The 15,000-nt window shown below is 44.2% G+C and overlaps 1 protein-coding gene across 1 annotated transcript in view; it reads left to right on the top strand.

Moving 5' to 3' along the window:
• Positions 1–15,000, top strand: part of kansl1b (KAT8 regulatory NSL complex subunit 1b) — a 34,549-nt gene that overhangs the window by 6,186 nt on the left and 13,363 nt on the right. Inside the window, 1 exon segment of the mRNA XM_046844236.1 lies at positions 5,133–6,324. Coding sequence (XP_046700192.1) covers positions 5,201–6,324 — 1,124 coding nt within the window. The 5' untranslated portion in view covers positions 5,133–5,200.

The following is a 15,000-nucleotide window of genomic DNA, read 5'->3' on the forward strand; positions in this document are numbered from 1 at the left end:
ATATATGTATTACACATGTACTATATATAATCGTGTGTGTGTGTGTGTGTGTGTGTGTGTGTGTGTGTGTGTGTGTGAGGTATATATGTATTGCTACACATGTACTGTATATAATCGTGTGTGTGTGTGTGTGTGTGTGTGTGTGTGTGTGTGTGTGTGTGAGGTATATATGTATTACACATGTACTGTATATAATCATGTGTGTGTGTGTGTGTGTGTGTGTGTGTGTGTGTGTGTGTGTGTGTGTGGTATATATATATATAATCGTGTGTGTGTGTGTGTGTGTGTGTGTGTGTGTGTGTGTGTGAGGTATATATATATAACACGTACTGTATATATAATCGTGTGTGTGTGTGTGTGTGTGTGTGTGTGTGTGTGAGGTATATATATATAACACGTACTGTATATAATGTGTGTGTGTGTATATATGTATAGCAACACGTACTGTATATAATCATGTGTGTGTGTGTGTGTGTGTGTGTGTGTGTGTGTGTGTGTGTGTGTGTGTGTGGTATATATATATACACATGTACTGTATATAATGTGTGTGTGTGTATATATGTATTGCTACACATGTACTGTATATAATCGTGTGTGTGTGAGGTATATATGTATTGCTACACATGTACTGTATATAATCGCGTGTGTGTGTGTGTGTGTGTGTGTGTGTGTGTGTGTGTGTGTGTGAGGTATATATGTATTACACATGTACTGTATATAACGTGTGTGTGTGTGTGTGTGTGTGTGTGTGTGTGTGTGTGTGTGTGTGGTATATATGTATTGCTACACATGTACTATATAATCGTGTGTGTGTGTGTGTGTGTGTGTGTGTGTGTGTGTGTGTGAGGTATATATGTATTGCTACACATGTACTGTATATAATCGCGTGTGTGTGTGTGTGTGTGTGTGTGTGTGTGTGTGTGTGTGAGGTATATATGTATAGCAACACATGTACTGTATATAATCGTGTGTGTGTGTGTGTGTGTGTGTGTGTGTGTGTGTGTGTGTGTGTGTGTGTAGTTGTTTTGTGATTGTTCTTCACATCTTCCTCCTGCTGGTTGTATGTATTTGTTCTGAGGATTGAGGGTGAGGCTGTTAGCTGCTGAATCACGTGCACTTATTCCTGTCGCTGCCCCTCGAGCTGTAAAACGTGTGAATGGATCTAGTATGAATAAGACTTTGGAAGGTGTTTAACTCCTACTCACACTCTTCCACTGAATGTTCCTTCACTTCCTCCACCCCTGAGCACATGACATAGGGACCCAAATCTGTCCCAGCATGACAATGCCCCCGTGCACAAAGCCAGCTCCATGAAGATCTGCTTTACATGGGTTGGACGAGGTGGAAGATCTCCTGCTGGAGAGCTCCTACACTAGTGAACGCTGACTGTACCGTAAAGTCACCAGTCATGTGACTAAACATTAATTTCCAGTTCAGCTCTTCTCTTGTTCAGGAGGTGAGGATTTATTTCTGCATCGTATCTGCAGATCTCAGGTTTATAGCAATACGCTGGTTGTCATAAACTCTGACACGGGAGGTTCGGGAGTCTCCAGTGTCCAAGTCGTGAACAGAAACGCTGTAAGTTTTTACGATCTCTTCAGGAACAGGACAGGACGTTTGCAGCTGCTATAACGTTCAGCCAGAATCGATGAAACCGGTGTTTCTCACCTCTTCTGTGACAACACACAATCAAAATTGCCAAAGTAGACACAGAGCGATCACATCAGAGTCGACGTCGATGAGTTTCCCAGAACAGCCCCCAGCTGAGGGGTTTGGACGCTGGAAAGCACTCGTGAGCTCACCGAGGGGCTTCTCAGGTTACAGTTCAGCGACGGATCATGGAAAATTTTGGGTTTTCTGTGGCGTTTTGGGCTCCGTCAGGGGGGATTAGGGCCCGGTGTGAGACTGACTGAATTGAATTCAACACGCGCACACACACACACACACACCCCTCTGTAACCCATCCTGCAGCTCCTCGGTGTTTATTGTTAAATCCACTCCACATGGCCCATATACAGACAGACAAATAATGTTCTTTTAGATGTGTGTGTGTGTGTTGAGCTGTTTGTAATGAAATGAACTTTAATGGGTGTTTGTGAGTGAAGTGGCTCAGCTGGGAACGTTTCAGACACGTGGAAGAAATCAGAAGATAATGCCTGGGATACTTCGCCTCCGTTCTGTGTTTAACACGCGAGATTTATCATGTGCAATTTGTGTGTGTGTGTGTGTGTGTGTGTGTGTGTGTGTGTGTGTGTTTGTCTGTATTTGTGAGTGGGTGTTTGTGTGATGTGAGTGTGTGTGTGTGTGTGTGTGTGTGTGTGTGTGTGTGTGATCTAAGTGTCTGTATTTGTGTGTATATATTTGTGTTTGTCTGATTTGTGAGTGAGTGTATTTGTGTGTGTGTATAGTTGTGCATGTGTGTATTTGTGTGATTTGAGTGTGTGTTTGTGTGTATTTATGTGGTGTGTGTGTGTGCATTTGTGTGATTTTGTGGGTGTGTGTTTATATGGTGTGTGTATTTGTGTGATTTGTGAGTGTGTGTATTTATATGGTGTGTGTGTGTGTGTGTGTGTGTTTGTGATTTGTGAGTGTGTATTTGTGTATATATTTGTCTATGATTTGTGAGTGTGTGTATTTGTGTGATGTGAGTTTGTGTGATGTGTGTGTGTGTGTGTGTGTGTGTGATCTAAGTGTCTGTATTTGTGTGTATATGTTTGTGTGTTTGTCTATGATTTGTGTGGTGTGAGTCTGTGTGTGTTTGTGTGATGTGTGTGTGTGTGTGTGTGTGTGTGTGTGTGTGATCTAAGTGTCTGTATTTGTGTGAGAGATAAAGCATGATAATTGCGTATTTTATCATCCGCTCTTGAGAGAACGTTTCAGCCCCCTGCACATTTCCCCTGCTGATGCTCAGGAGATGCTGATGTTTACAGATGTGCTCGAACCCTTTGTTTGCTTCGCTTTCATCCCGTTATCGGAGGCGGCAGCTGTAAGACAGCTGTGAACACCTGGACGATTCTCATCAGGCGAGAGATCATCACTTTTCTGTGTGATGATGTTCTTACACAAGGAAATGATCGTGTCCGGGCAAAAGTATCAGGACACCAGACTTTTCCACCCACATGTGGATCCTCCACAAATGTCTTCAGGTGCAGGAGCATGAGATTTTCCCCCTTTTATACTCGGAGACCCAAACCTGCTCCAGCAGTGTGGAAGATTGAGGCTGATGGAGTGTGTGGATCAGGGCTCGGTGCTCAGTGCTCGCTGTAGTGAGCTGTTTAGTGCATCACTGTATGAAACCCTCACCGCTGCGTATTCAGAGAGGAAACCCGGTAACGCAGAGGGGCAGAGTTTCTAAAAGCGACACGGAGGCGTCAGTCCGACGCTGTGTGAGACTCAGGCTTGAATACAGCACCGGTTTGAAGCAGACTGGTGTCCAAAGTTCAGGGATTTGTTCATGGTCTAATAGCACAGTTGCACACACACACACACACACACACACACACACACACACACACAGGTTATCAGTGTTCTTTGGATCCGTCATGGTGCTCAGTTCTGTGCAAATCACTTCCTGGTTTGGGACGTTGCATCCAGAGCCATGTGTGATCACATGACCTTGTCTTTCTTTCTTTGTCTTCCCTTCTTTTTTTCTTCCTTCCTTCCTTTCTTTCTCTCCCCCATTGGTCTTGTGTTTGTTTTTGCTCTTTTTTCTTCGTTCTACCTCTTGGTCTTTCTTTCAGCATCTTTTTTTATTCTTGCTTTCCTAATGGCTTTGTTTTGTTTTTTCAGCTTCCAGTCTTTCCTCCTCTCTCTCTCTCTCTCTCTCTCTCTCTCTCTCATATGCTGTTTCTGTTTGTATTTTCTTTTCCCCTGAACCCCTAGAGGTTTGTATTAGTAATTTTTCTTCTCTCCTGTGTATGTGTGTATATATTTGTGTGTGTGTGTGTGTGTGTGTGTGTGTGTGTGTGTGTGTGTGTGTGTGTGTGTGTGTGTGTGTGTATATACATTTGTGTGTGTGTGTGTGTTTGTCTATGATTTGTGAGTGTGTGTGTGTGTGTGTGTGTGGTCTAGGATCCAGGTGTGTGCATGTACGGCTTTAAACTGAAATCATTTGTTTGAACTGGTGGTTTATTTCCCAGATTCCGGATACCCTTCAGATTTTTCCGGCTCGAGCGTCTGCTTTTCTGTGAGACACCAGCGCTCGGGGTTTAACCTGGAGCTTGAATTCTACATTCAATCCCTATAAAAAATCTCAGCTCTTGTAGGAAGATGTTCCACTAGATTTTGTGGAGATTCATTTAGCTACAGTGGTGTTAGTAAAGTCAGGTAGTGATGTAGGTGAGAAGGTGAGGAGGCCTGGGGTGCAGTCAGTGTTCACATTCATTCCAAAGGTGATCAAGAGCTCTACAGCAGGAGATCTTTCACACATCTCATGTAAAGCAGATCTTCATGGAGCTGCGCTTTGTGCACAGGGACTTTGTAATACTGGAGCAGGTTCGTGTCTCCTAGTTTAAATAAAGGGCAAATTTCATGCTCCTGCATCTAAAAACATCTTGTAAAATTGTGTGCCTCCAACTTTATGGTAACAGTTTGGGGAAGAACTCCCTTTGACTGGAAAAGTGCAAGTGTGAGAAGGTTGAACCTCCTGATTGTGTGGATTATTTTGGTATGATTCCAGTCCTAATGAACAGCATCTTGCCTCTACTTTTTTTTCCTACGGTTTGTGGTGTGAGTATTCTGTCACTTTGCTGTTCAGGGTCCTCTTAAAGCTAAACAGAAAATACCTATTAAATTGATTTGGTTAAAATACGGACGGTCACCTGTTTTTTCGATTTTAAGATGACGATAGTGATACGACAAAAAAATAGTATTGAGATCTGTTTGATCGGGTATTGAGTTGTATTGAGGTCAATTTGAAAGGGACATACGAGCGTTTTTTTTTGTTGAATGGCGGTGACGGGTTTATTTTCTGAATTAACCATTCCAAATTTGGTGGCACAAATTCCAAATTCACACCGGTTGAAATATTAGAAGTCATCCGGTAAAATTAGATTTTATTGTGAAAGAAAAAACCTTTGTTCCAGTCGTCTTTGAGAAGTTTCACCAACATGTGTTTGTGTCCTGTCCCACAGCAGGTCGTCCTGTGGCGTGACGGTAGGTGGGTGGTGTGGCTTTGGCCTCGGCCCCCTCGCGCCGCTGAATGGCTGCGATGGCGCCCGCGCTGACCGACACGCCAGCCGACACTCACCGAATCCGCCTCAAACTGGCTCCGTCCTCCTCTGCCATCAACCCGACTGCCGTGGAGGAAAACGGCGCCACCGGCCGCGTCCTCGTCCCCACGAACGGCGCCGTCAAACGCAAAACCTCTTCCGACAAAGAGGATCATCTGTCCTGCTCGGCCGGGACCTTCAACAAGGAGGAATCGGGTCGCGATCTGGGCAAAATCCAGCAGCTGGTGACCTCATACCGCTGCTCGGATGAGACCCTGAAACTTCAGAACGTCTTCGACATCTTGCCCGGCTTCCTGCAGCGCAAACACCACACCCTGGAGCTGTCGGAGGAGCAGCTGAAGAGCATCATGAGCGCGGGAAACGCGAGCGGTCTGCCTCCGCTGCCGCAGAGCGGCAACGTTAACGGCGTGGCTCGGAAAATTACTAAAGCGACCAGAGACTCCAGCAGCGTCACCATGAACGGGGGCAAGTACGGACAGACAGCGCTCCCCTTTTCTCATGGGGGGTTAATGGGAAATGGCCTCGTTCGAGATGCCGCAGAGCATCACCAGTGCCCCAGGGGTGTCTCTCGGGACCGTTTGAACAACCGCGATATCTTAGAATCCCCCTCGTCCTTTCACTTGCCTTCACAGAATGTTTCGAACAGGTTGACGCCGCTGAGCGCAGAGGTTTCTTTGCCTCCGTTTCACTCGTCCAACAGCCTGGGAGGAGACCTGCACAGCCGCTCGCAGCAGGTCGAGAGCCGTCATCTAGAGATCGAAGGTCGGCTGCGGCGCCTGCGCAAGCGACTGCAGGTGGTGCAGGCGAAACAGGTGGAACGTCACGTGCAGCAGCAGCTTGGTGGATTACTCGACAGTACGCTGGGGTCTCGGGACGCCCGGGTCCATCAGGAGAGAGCTGAAGCGAGCCGCTTCCTGAGGGACGAATCTGCACCGGGAGAACTGGAGCGACTCGCGCTAAACTGCTGCACCAACCTGCGAGCAGCGGAAAGTGCCTTCGATTCGGACGTGACCGAGAGCAGCTCCGGAGGTGAGACCGACATCGAAGAGGACGAGCTGGCCCGGCCGGACGTGGAGCAGCGGCACATTTCCTTGTGAGTACTTCACTTTATCATCTCATTTGCTGAAGCTGTGGTGTTTACTGATCTGAAGGTCTCTGTGATACCTGAAGCTGAATGATCAGGGTTCTGTTTGAGTTTGCCTTCCGAATTTAAGGTGATGTAACGGTATTCACGCTGGCTAGTATGCTAGCATATTATATTGTGAGGATGGGATGATGCTAAAGTTCTTTTCAAACTCCTGATTCAGAATAAACAGGAAGTTATTTTTACACGTTTGTCAGACATGGAATCACGTGACCCAACACCTTATTCCAGCCCCGTGTGTGTTTGTGTGTGTAATAGTGATGAGAGTTAATAAGAGTTCAGTGCCTCCCTGTGACCCGTTTCAGTTTCACTTCTTGCCCCACGTGTGAACACATCGTTACATGATGCAACATCGGTGCAACGTATCCTTTCCCCACGAAACCACTTTCCCAAACAGACGAAACACGTTTGTTATTCAGACGTCGACGTTTTCTGAAATCATGATGTAACCCGGATGCAAACGTGTCTCTCGACGCCGTTCTCGGGTTTGATTAGTCATGATGATGGGACACACGTGAAACCCTGACTTGTGATCTTTCATCAGCCGGTGGATTATTAGAGGCGAATATCATTTCACAAGTGGTCATATTAAATCTGCCAAAAACAGAGGAATCTAGACACGTTCTCCAACATGTACCTTTATAAAACCCCACAGTCTTATGAAAAGATGTTCTTCTAGCTTTTATGCCTGGGGTGCAGTCAGCCTTCACATTCATCCCAATAGTGTTCTATAGATTTGTAGATCTATAGCAGATCTTCCACACACCTCCAACTCATAGAAATATAGCTTCATATAGCTGGCTTTGTGCACAGGGGATTTGTCATGCATGCTCTTTACTCCTTTACTCCCTCATCCTCTCACTCCTTCACTCCCTTACCCCTTCATCCTCTCACCCCTTCATCCTCTCAATCCCTTACCCTCTCACTCCTTTACTCCCTCACCCTTTCATTCTCTCACTCCCTCACCCTCTCACTCCTTCACTCCCTCACCCCTTCATCCTCTCACTCCCTTACCCTCTCACTCCCTCACCCCTTCACCCGCTCTCTGATTGTGTCTAGTCAAGAAACCAGAATTTCTACCAGGGTTCTTCTGCTTTATCTTCTGGTGGATACAAGAAGACAGTCCCTGTCTGTCCACCCGTCTGACTGTCTTTCTGTTTGTCCGTCCATCCATCCCTCTGTCTGTCCATGCACCCTCCCATCAGTCTGTGTCTGCCTGTCAGTCTGTCTGGCCGTCTGTCTACAGCATAACAGCCATGGTGTTGAGGGGCCAAGCACCTAAAGATATTTAGTCAAATTCTCTTTTCTCTATAATTATATAGAAACCGTCTCTCCTTTCGTTGTTCTTTATTCTTTGTCTATTTTCGTCTAATCATTTACTTATTCTTCCAGCATTCCAAAAAAACATCATAAATCTTATTTAGGTGTGCTAAGAGATTTTATTTTTCTTAGGTACAGTGTTCAAGTAAGTGTGTGTGTGTGTGTGTGTGTGTGTGTGTGTGTGTGTGTGTGTGTGTGTGTGTGTGTGTGTGTGTGTGTTTTAAGAGCTATAGATCCCTGAGCCGGTTGGTTAACATTATGGCTTTCTCCTGCCTGAAGGTCACTGAGCCGGTTGGTTAAGGTTTTATCATGTACTGATCAGGGTTGTTCCGGCGCGTTCCCAGCTTGCACTCATCCGTCCAACATCATCCTCTTCCTGATCAGGGCCATCACTACATGAATGGTCACTGAAACCTTGGAGTGTGTGTGTGTGTGTGTGTGTGTGTGTGTGTGTGTGTGTGTGTGTTGAAGTGTAAGACGTGGTTTGTGTAGATTTGTGTAATAAATATCAGCCTGAGCACTTCAGCCAATGTGTATTTGTGTATTGGTTAAAAGTTCAGCACAAAGTAATAATAATATAAATATTTAATTTAAAAATAAAGCCATAAATTCCAGAAAGAATATACTGGGGCAGGACCTGGAATCTGATTGGCCACATTTGTGTGATCTGATTGGCTGCTGTGAACTCGCTTTAGATTATTTTAGACATGATCGGCTCTATCATTGGCTACTGTGCGATTTTGGACCAAAGTTGTAATCTGATTGATTATTGTTGAGATTGAAATGTAAACTGTGTACTGATAGCATTGGCAGGATGTAAACTGGGCTCTGGTTGGTTACTGTGGGCATTAGCATGGTACATTTATTACATTTGCAGCATTTAGCAAGACGTCCCTTATCCAGAGCGCCGTACAAAATTTACATTTTGATTGGTTACTGCAGGATTGGAGATGTAAACTGTGTTCTGATTGGTTACTGCAGGATTAGTGCTCTAAATTGTGTTCTGATTGGTTACTGCAGGATTGGAGATATAAACTGTGTTCTGATTGGTTACTGCAGGATTAGTGCTCTAAACTGTTTTCTGATTGGTCACTGCAGGATTGGAGATGTAAACCGTGTTCTGATTGGTTACTGCAGGATTAGTGCTCTAAATTGTGTTCTGATTGGTTACTGCAGGCTTGGAGATGTAAACTGTGTTCTGATTGGTCACTGCAGGATTGGAGATGTAAACTGTGTTCTGATTGGTCACTGCAGGATTGGAGATGTAAACTGTGTTCTGATTGGTCACTGCAGGATTGGAGATGTAAACTGTGTTCTGATTGGTCACTGCAGGATTGGAGATGTAAACTGTGTTCTGATTGGTCACTGCAGGATGGAGATGTAAACTGTGTTCTGATTGGTCACTGCAGGATTGGAGATGTAAACTGTGTTCTGATTGGTCACTGCAGGATTGGAGATGTAAACTGTGTTCTGATTGGTTACTGCAGGATTGGAGATGTAAACTGTGTTCTGATTGGTTAGTGCAGGATTGGAGATGTAAACTGTGTTCTGATTGGTTAGTGTGGCTCCTATTGTGTGTGTTCACATTGATCTGTGTCGAAGTTTTTGACTTGGCTTTACCGCAGCCAATAGTGTTACAGATAAGTCTCAGTAGAGGGCGGAGCTTGTGCAGAGGATTTGCTATTCATACAGTCATGATAGATAAAGATTAGTTTAAAAACTACGTATTTAAAGACGCCGCGTATTTTCATTCACGTACTGGATGTGGTATCGTAGCGTCGGTTCATTTGCATCTGCTCCTTGTAGATGTGAACTCTCCTCCAGGTTACGGATTTCAGCGTTTATTAACAAGAACCTGAAGAGCGAATAACAGGAGTTTCTGCCTGTCCCACCTGTGCTTTATAAATAACTGACATCTGCTATTTGCAGTCCATCAGCTTTAACATCGCAGCTTCGGATAAAATCTTCTAGCGAGACCAATCATCTGAAAACAACGTCCAGGATCTACACTGAATTCCAGCTGGGAGATGTGATCATGCAGTACACCAGACTTGTTAAATTGTGTGGACACCAGACCATAAGATTGGAGATTTATTCAGGGTGAGGAGGCCTGAGGTGCAGTCAGTCTTCACATTCATCCTAAAGTAGTCTATAGCAGAAGATCTTCTACATGTAAAGCTTTTCAGCATGAAGCTGGCGTTGTGCATCATCATGCTGAAACAGGTTTGGGTCTTCTAGTTTAAGTAAATGGGAAAATTTCATGCTTTCACATCAATTGACATCCTTTAAAATTGTGCGCTGTCTCTCCTGGGCCCCTGAGCAGGGCCCTTAATTCATATGTATATAGGGGTGAATGAACTTCCCCGAATTAGTGCTGCTGGTTTATATTAACGTGTGTCTAATAAACAGCTTATTCTGGTTTCTCAGAAGGTCACGTGTTTTAGGTCACTTTTCCTAAAAAGTAATTAAAGTATGTTTGTGATGAGGACTTATTCCGAGCCTGTGAAGGTTTCTGAAAGACTCGTGCATGTTCCTTTTGTTTTTATGCAACAAACTCTGTAATGTAGACTTCCTTCATCCCAACAAATCTATAAACGTCCAGATGTTCCACTTTATTTTCCAGTGAAAAAATCCTCGGTCAGCATGAAGAGCAGCTTTCTCAGCATTGATGTACTTAACTAGTTGGAGATTTCCTTCTGATCAGATCATCTCAGAGCAGTTCAGTAGGATTTAGGTGCGGTGACTGGGCAGGACAGTGATCAGACACTGTCTGCTCTCTAAAATAACACTCACAGAACCCTGTCTCATGGCCTTCCTAGAGCGTGATCAGGACGAACGCCTCCACCTCGGCTGAGAAACCCGACATAGACACGGTTCCTCTTCCTAAACACAGCAGATCGCACATATTTCGCTGAGTAGCGTGAAAGAGATCAAACACTCGGGGGTTGGGCTCCAGCAGGAAACTCTTCAGTGGCAGGCATCGGAACGATGAAGCAGTCACACAGACCACACGGCACAGAGCAACGTCCTGTCTAATGGATGAGACGCTGTACTTTTTTCTTTTCTCTCTCTCTCTCTCTCTCTCTCTCTCTCTCTCTCTTTAGCTTTAGCTTTTCTTCTATTTTTACATCATCTGACAAATAAAAAGAACAAAATTTCAAAGATTTTGAAATGAGCTTGAAGTGTTTAGTTACTTTTGTAGTTTTTGTTTATTGATGTTTCTTTCACACACGCACACACACACACACACACACACACACACACACACACACACACACTGCTTTTTAGAAGTCATTTTTTAAATCCTTGTGCGGTCGGTATTTTTCTCGTTTGTTTGCAGTTGTTTTGGCTGTTGTGGAGAAAATAAGCGTTCAGGGTTTTTCACCCTGAACAACGAGAGAGAGAGAGAGAGAGAGAGAGAGAGAGAGAGAGAGTTCATGGAAAATTCCTGAGTCAGTGAAGCAAAAATGGGGCAATAGTTCGAAAGATTACGCAAAGACAAGAAAGGGAGAGGGTTTTCGTGAGAGATGGGCAGAGGGAGTGAGATGGAAATAGAGACAGAGAGCTGGAAAGAGCGAGGGATGTGTGTAGAAATCAAGAGGGAGGTGATGATGATGGAGCGAGAGAGAGAGAATGCCCCCTAGTGTGAAGTTCTCATGAGGCAGTGTTGCTCTCCTCTGTGTGGTCTAAAGTGAAGGTAGATGAAGATCAGAACGTAGCGTCGACCCGAGAGATGCTGGAGGCTGGAAGTTGGAAGTCTGAGGTCAGTGTTGCATGGCATCTGCTCTGAAACGTTTGGTAGGTGTATTTATAGTAGGTAAGTTAGTTAGATCAATGTGTTGGGTATGTTGGATAGTTATGTTAATCTATAAATTGGGTAAAGAAGTAAAGTTTGGTTATGTTTGGCAGGTGAAGTAGATCATTTGGGATAATTGTGCAAGTGAGACGTTAAATGTTTAAATTGTAAAATTTCAGTTAAGTGAATAATTTATGCGCATAAAGTACATAATTTGTATACGTTTGGCAAGTTAATTGGATAATTTGAATATTCAGCAGGTACATAATTTCAAATTTGATTCGAATTTGGTTAAGTGAATTATTTAATAAAATTTAGTTGAATAAATCAGTAATTTTATGTAGTTTTGTGTATGTTATATTTGATGTATGTTTAAAGTATTGGAAGTAAATCGTTATTATGCCAAATTAAGGATTTGCCCCTGAAAATTCAAACCAGACCGTGACATTCTCCAGATCATCTCCACTTTTGAGCTTTGTGGCCTCGCCATGTGCTCCAACATAATGCTTTTATCTGGCTCATGTTTGAAAACGTGCTGAATGTAAAAACAAAGGATTTTATAACATTTCAGCAGATTTTCAGGCTCAAACACTCCAGAAAACGAACTGCATGTTGTTCAAATTGAAAGCGAAATTACAAAGGGTTTGGTTCTGATTGCGGTTTATTGTGAGTCATCTGCGAGATATTCCTAACTGATATCTCATTTAGTGAAGGATGTTGTAGAAGATCTCTGTGTTAGAAGATCTATAGTAAAAGGTCTCAGTGGTAGAGGATCTCTCAGGTACAATCTCTGTAGAAGATCTCTGTACATGTAAAGGAGTTTCATATCCTCTAAAGCCTACAGGGCCAGAGGTTTCAGGATTTGCCTCGTACACTGCAGCTGCTCAGGCCATAGTTTGGATATTGGATATTGGATACTGGAGAATGGACATGGAAATAGTTGTGGCCTGGTGGATGGTCACATTGTTCCCCACACACACACAGAGACAAAAATGACATTGGTCAGATGTAGGCCAAAATAACATGGTGCAATAAAACATGGACTCCGATTGTTGATCAGTTCTTATTCGAGTGCAGGATCAGGGCCACGGTCGATCCGAAGCCGGTTGCAGGAACACCAAGATTGCTTTCTGCCTGGATGTTTTGTGCTTTGGCATCTCACTGGTCTAGTTAAAGTTTTGAAGTTCTACTCAGTGGCAGGTTTTAGTCCCTGAGAAAGTTCCTGTAACCATAATAGGGAAACGTACGAGTGGAAACCATTTCAGCTGCAGCCTTCTGACTTCACATCACACTGAAGTATTGCACAAATCGAGAGCCGGCTGAACTTGAATAACTGTAAGGTGTTTGTGTGTGTGTGTGTGTGTGTGTGTGTGTGTGTGTGTGTGTGTGTGTGTGTGTGTGTGGTGCTCTTATAATTGCAAATCAAGAAGGAGTAGAGTTTCTGGTTTTCTGGTGCAGCTACACAGTTATTTGTATGACTATGTGAGACTAGGCAGCACACTGTTCCTGCTAGGTGACCATCTGCCCCAGCTCCAACAGTCTGCCTTGGTTAGGTTGCTGCATCTAAGCAACTTCCTGCCTCAGCCAGGTGACTGAATGCCTCTTTTAGATGATTACCTGCCTCTGCTAGATGATTACCTGCCTCTGCTAGTCAACTGTCTGCCCCAGTTACTCAACAGTCTGCCTCATCTTAGCTTAACTTTCCACCTCAGACTGCCTCAGTTGCCTGACTATTTTGCCTTAGCTAGGTGATTATCTGCCTCAGCTAGGTGACTGACTGCCTCAGGTTGGTGATTATCTGCCTCAGCTAGGTGACTGTCTACTAAACGCGAGTCTCCATAACATTAATACCTATCTATCTAATGATTGCGCTAATTAAATTGCCGTTAATGAATTGCATGGAAGAAGCAGGTCATTTGTGCTGTCCAAGTCGAAAGCCGCCTCGGTCTAAGGCACGAGGTGATGCAGTCGCTACCTGCCCCCGAGTCGTTAGGGGCGGGTCACAGAGCGAGTGTTGGAATGCAGGCGTCTTTGTTGTTCTTTTGTAACGGACAAATGTCCATCATATACACGGTGACTTATGTAAGACCGGTGCTAGTTACGAGGGAAAGATACGTTATCGTCTGCTCTTCTTTCGCTCTCCATTTTGTGCTTGTTTGTTTCCTTTACTCACCGTACAGTAGGAGGTGGTGTGTGAAGATCTGCAGCAGTGAGGAAATAACACTGACTCTGCAGCTCTGCTCTGCACCATGTGGTTACACCTGTTTACTCTGTATGTGTGTGTGTGTGTGTGTGTGTGTTTCACCTTTTTAACCGTAATATAGAAAATACACTTGTAACACACTCGCTGGTTCCGCACTGGAAAAATGAGAGATGGGCAAAAGTTCACCAAGCAGAGCTTTTCTTTATTTACTTTCGTTTTCACCCCAACACTTCTCTTTCCAGTACTCATGCTGGGGCTCACCCACACCTTGCTCCACCCGCTCACCCGCTGGCACAACACTGTACCCCCTAACCAAAGTGTTTATCTGTTCAATGAAAACTTCACCCAGCTGTTTAGAGGTCGATAGTAGAGTTAGTCAGGCAACTGCTGAGTGACACCCTGAGGTACAAAAATAAAATAAAAATGTTTCCGTTGCAGAAAGAGAAACCGAGCGAGATGGAAAAAACACACCATCGATGTCCCTGAGCTTTTCTCCTCTGCTCTGGTCAGACATTGACTGAGATATCTGTGCATATTTAAACTCTGTGCCATAAATGGCCGGACGGGAAAAATAAATCGATCGGAGCAGCCGGTTGACTCACCGGGGGCGTTTTCGAGCAGAGTGTGGATTCAATGAGCGGTCATTATTTCCCAGAAATTACTGCTGTGTACACGTTGTAGAGCAGAACATCAGACATTTTGTAAACACTTTTGGATACATTGTTGTTGGTTACAGATTGCATCACAGGTACATCACATTGGTGTCCCAGGTTACATCAGAGGTTACATCACATCAGTGTCACAGGTTACATCGCATTAGTGTTACAGGTTACATCAGAGGTTACATCGCAGTAATGTTACAGATCACAATGCGTCAGTGTCGCAGGTTTCATTGCATCAATGTTACAGGTTACATCGCATCAATGTTACAGGTTACATCGCATTAGTGTCACAGGTTACATCCCAGTAGTGTTACAGGTTACATCTGTGGTTACGTCGCATTAGTGTCACAGGTTACATCAGAGGTTACATCGCATTAGTGTTACAGGTTACATCAGAGGTTACATTGCATTAGTGTTACAGGTTACATTGCATTAGTGTTACAGGTTACATTGCAGTAGTGTTACAGGTTACATCAGAGGTTACATCGCAGTAGTGTTAGAGGTTACATCGCAGTAGTGTCACAGGTTACATCGCATTAGTGTTACAGGTTACATCAGAGGTTACATCGCATTAGTGTTACAGGTTACATCAGAGGTTACATCGCATTAGTGTTACAGGTTACATCGCAGTAGTGCCACAGGCT

Source organism: Silurus meridionalis, chromosome 29, assembly GCF_014805685.1.
Source record: "Silurus meridionalis isolate SWU-2019-XX chromosome 29, ASM1480568v1, whole genome shotgun sequence".
Taxonomy (NCBI): domain Eukaryota; kingdom Metazoa; phylum Chordata; class Actinopteri; order Siluriformes; family Siluridae; genus Silurus; species Silurus meridionalis.